This window comes from Helianthus annuus, chromosome 16 (genome assembly GCF_002127325.2).
Source record: "Helianthus annuus cultivar XRQ/B chromosome 16, HanXRQr2.0-SUNRISE, whole genome shotgun sequence".
NCBI lineage: Eukaryota > Viridiplantae > Streptophyta > Magnoliopsida > Asterales > Asteraceae > Helianthus > Helianthus annuus.
In genome coordinates, this window is record NC_035448.2 from 35,445,438 (window position 1) to 35,449,155 (window position 3,718).

At 36.2% G+C, this 3,718-nt stretch overlaps 1 protein-coding gene across 1 annotated transcript; it reads right to left on the reverse strand.

Annotated features, from left to right (window-relative positions):
• Window positions 1-392: 392 nt before the first annotated feature.
• On the reverse strand, window positions 393-3,011 carry LOC110915800 (low-temperature-induced cysteine proteinase). Its single transcript, XM_022160552.2, has 5 exons — window positions 2,471-3,011; window positions 1,509-1,744; window positions 1,283-1,423; window positions 729-1,178; window positions 393-629 (listed from the first exon to the last, which is right to left on the reverse strand). Exons 1-5 carry the CDS (start codon window positions 2,943-2,945, stop codon window positions 555-557), a joined length of 1,377 nt encoding a protein of 458 aa, XP_022016244.1. The 5' UTR covers window positions 2,946-3,011; the 3' UTR covers window positions 393-554.
• Window positions 3,012-3,718: the final 707 nt, after the last annotated feature.

Genomic DNA, 3,718 nt, shown 5'->3' on the forward strand with positions numbered 1-3,718 from the left:
AATTAACCCTATTTTTTAGTGGTTTTTGGTTTAGAGGAAAAAAAAAGAATAATTAATTCAATTTCCTAACATGAGATAATATGTAAACATATAACCCCTTTAATGTCCCTTAACAGAAGGAAGAAGTGAGTTAACATGTCATATCAATGTTAATTGTTAACACCTCAAATGTACTATACTATAGTCATACAACCCACAACCCATTTAACTCGAGTTCAATAAAGGGATCACAAGGATCATGTTCTGGTTACACAGTTTTGAACGTATCCGTATAGAGATGATGTGAGCGACACATAAATATATGGGTCGTGGTCAAGTTCATCAATTCAAGTGTCGTGGTCAAGTTCATCAATTCAACTTGTCAACCGAAGAGGATTGCAACCGACCCAATAGGATTGCAACACACCAAATTTATAAAATTAGAGATCTTTAATTAACGTGTTCAAATGAAATACTGGAATTCAAATGCAAATGCAACAGTATTTACAAATAACAAATCTGATAAGCAAAAGTATCCATCAGATTTGGAGTAAATCATCAAATGTGTTTCCCTCTTAGTTCCTCTTCAACTTTGTCGGTGTCGCAAGAATCCTCTTGGTTGCACTAATCTCCAATGGGCTGTTCCTACTCTGTAACATCCATAAAAAAAACAAAACAGTAAACATCAAATCAAACCGCATATACATCAAACACGCCCTCAACGTGAAAACAAAGCATCACAAACTCACCTTCGAGCAGGTACCACGGCGCACATTGCAGATTGGATAATCATGTGGGCAGCAACTGTAATGATCATCACAGCAAGAAGCACCCTCTAACGGACAACATCCCCAAGCGAAACAGTAGCCATAGTACTCATAGATGCAGCAGCAGGTTGTGCTTTCAGGGCAGGTGCTGTATTCATCACACACCACTTCGGGTGCAGCCGGGGACGGTGGAGTTGGACCAGGGTTTGGTGGGTTATCGCCGTTCTTAATAGGGTACGATGCCTCCATCGCGATACCACATTTCCCTGATTTGTCAGCAATGTTTCTTTCCATCTTCAAGTAACCGCCTTCTCCCCATTCCGCTCCCCATGAGTTCTTCACAAGCCAGTAATCTTTACCGTCTTCCGTCCCGTATCCTGCAGCTAACACCCCATGGTCCAAAGCTGTTCCACATGAACCGGTGAAAATACCCTGCAACAATTCAAAATAATTCAAAATAAATCAAAATAATCAAAAACTAGCTCGGATTCTCAATTCGTTTATAATGATATGAAACATGTAAACGAGTGTATTACCGAAGTGTAGAACTGGAAATCCCTGCCACCGGCTTCAATCGCAACGGCTACAGGTTGGTTTGAAACCGCCTTTTTAAGCGATGATTCGTCGTTGACTGGAACATCTTCGTAACTATCGATGGTAACAACCTTTGCGTTTTTCTGCACAAACCAAACAGATATAAGAACTGTACAATAAAACGAATCGAAAAGAATCGAAAATTGGTACAAACTACAAAGTACAAACCTTGTTTTTATCGCACTTGCCGTCTTTGCCTGTATACGGGTAGTCTTCTTCGGTGTCGATACCACCGTTTTTGATGATGAACTCAAAAGCATAGTCCATAAGACCTCCATTGCACCCTTGGTTGTAAGATGTATCACAGTTCACAAGCTCCTGTTCAGAGACAGAGATCAGGTCTCCGGTCACAATCTTGTTGACCCCTTCTACAGATCCTGTGGTTGAGAATGCCCAACAACTTCCTGCAATTCAAAATCCAGTTAATCACACAAATCTCACCTCGTGAGCTATTTGAGATCGACTCACTAAAGACCGATCGGGTGATGCGGGAGTCAACCCTAAATTATTTTGTTTTATTCTTTTAAATAATATATTAAATAAATGGATAAAAAGACTAAAATACCCTTGGGTGACAAGATTTAACAAGAAAATCTAACTGGATTAAGCCTAAAGGACAAAACGTGCAACAAAATTCCTTGTAAAGGACAAAACTTGTCAAAATTCGTTAAAAAGAACACGTCTAATAAATGGTATCAAGACAGAGGACAAAACTTGTAATTTTTCCAAAAAATTATAAGGTTTTCTCTCTACAAATTTTTTTCCCATATATTTTCTTTCTCGTCCACACACTCACACCTTAAAACTCTCTCACATATTTTTTGGGTTTTTATTGTGAATGCTCTTACACCGATAACCAATGTTTTAGAAACCGGTTCAAACCAGCCAGTCAACTTCAACTGAACCACTCGATACACCTAATTAAACTGTTTCTAAACCAAATCCAATAAGGTATAAAAACCGGATTTTAAAACATTACCGTAACTAAATCTTACCCTATCAAATATCAGATTTGAAAGACACGCAGTCCGTACTAATAGGAAAATTAGTTATATACAGATATATTTTTCCATCACTAAAAACACAATAAAAACAAATAAATAAATAAATAATAAAACCAAACAACTTACCGCAGCTTCCTTGATCTTTAACATCTGTTACCGCACCTTGTTCTCTCCAATCAACAAACTCCGGCAACGCATCACCCGATCGGTAAGCGTACCGATCACTTTTCATCTTCGACAACTTCTTCTTATCATCAATCGTCTTAATACCCGTATACGTCATCCGGTATTCTTCATTCGTCAGATCTGCAAACTTATTCAGCCCAAGCTTATACGTATGGTCACCCGAGTTATGTTCATCGATGAACCTAAGGTTATCTTTAAAGATCTGAAACCTCCGGTCCTTTTCGCCGAGAGCGTTGTAGGTTTTACCGTGTTTCACGAGCCATGACTCGTATAGAGCGTTGACTTCGTCGTCGGTGCGCAACGGGGCGGAGGAGGTCATGTGGGTGGCGTCGTAGTTGATGATGGACATATCCATGGCGGATATGATGGAAATGAGAGCGAAGAAGGATAGGATAGCCATGGGAATGAGCTTCATGGTTGCAGATGGGGGTGGGAGAGAAGAAGGGGTGAGTGGAAATGGTGGGGGAATAGATTGATTTATAAAGGGAAAATGGAAAGGGGTGTTGGGATATTTTTTAATTTGATATTGAAAAAGGAGTATGATTGGATAGATTTATATATTTTTTTAATCTTTAAAGTTTAAATTTAAATATCTCTTTGAGATTTTTATTTTTTATTGTTATATGTTGGCTGCTTAGAATCTTTTCAATCGATAGTGTTCACATAAGGTTTAGATAACTTTCGTTGCGGATGTCATGAATTTTTTTTTTTTATTATTGTAACGTTTATTCCTTGACAAATAAAGTTTTTTTTTATTATTATTATTTGAACTTATGTGGATATATATATTTTTATATACTAATTATTTGTTACTTAACAATGTTTATAACTTTAATAAAGTCTTTGTACATTTGATTATAGATATTTATACCATTTTTTGTTTTTTCATAGATGAAATTCAAAGTGTATTTTCATTTGTTGTTCATGATTATATCATCAATAAGGCTGGAGAGTCTAGTATAAAGTCTCACGCCACATCAGCGTCACATTACACAGAGGGCTTTGAAGTTCCTTACTTAACTTGTATTCAATAGTTTAAAGCCCATATTATCATTACTTAATTATTTATTTTTATTTAAATTAAAACATTATTTAATTTTGATATATTAATTTAGAACTCATAACTTAAATAAAAAATAAAATGCCATAATTTAAATAAAAAAATATAATGTCATAATTTAAATAAAA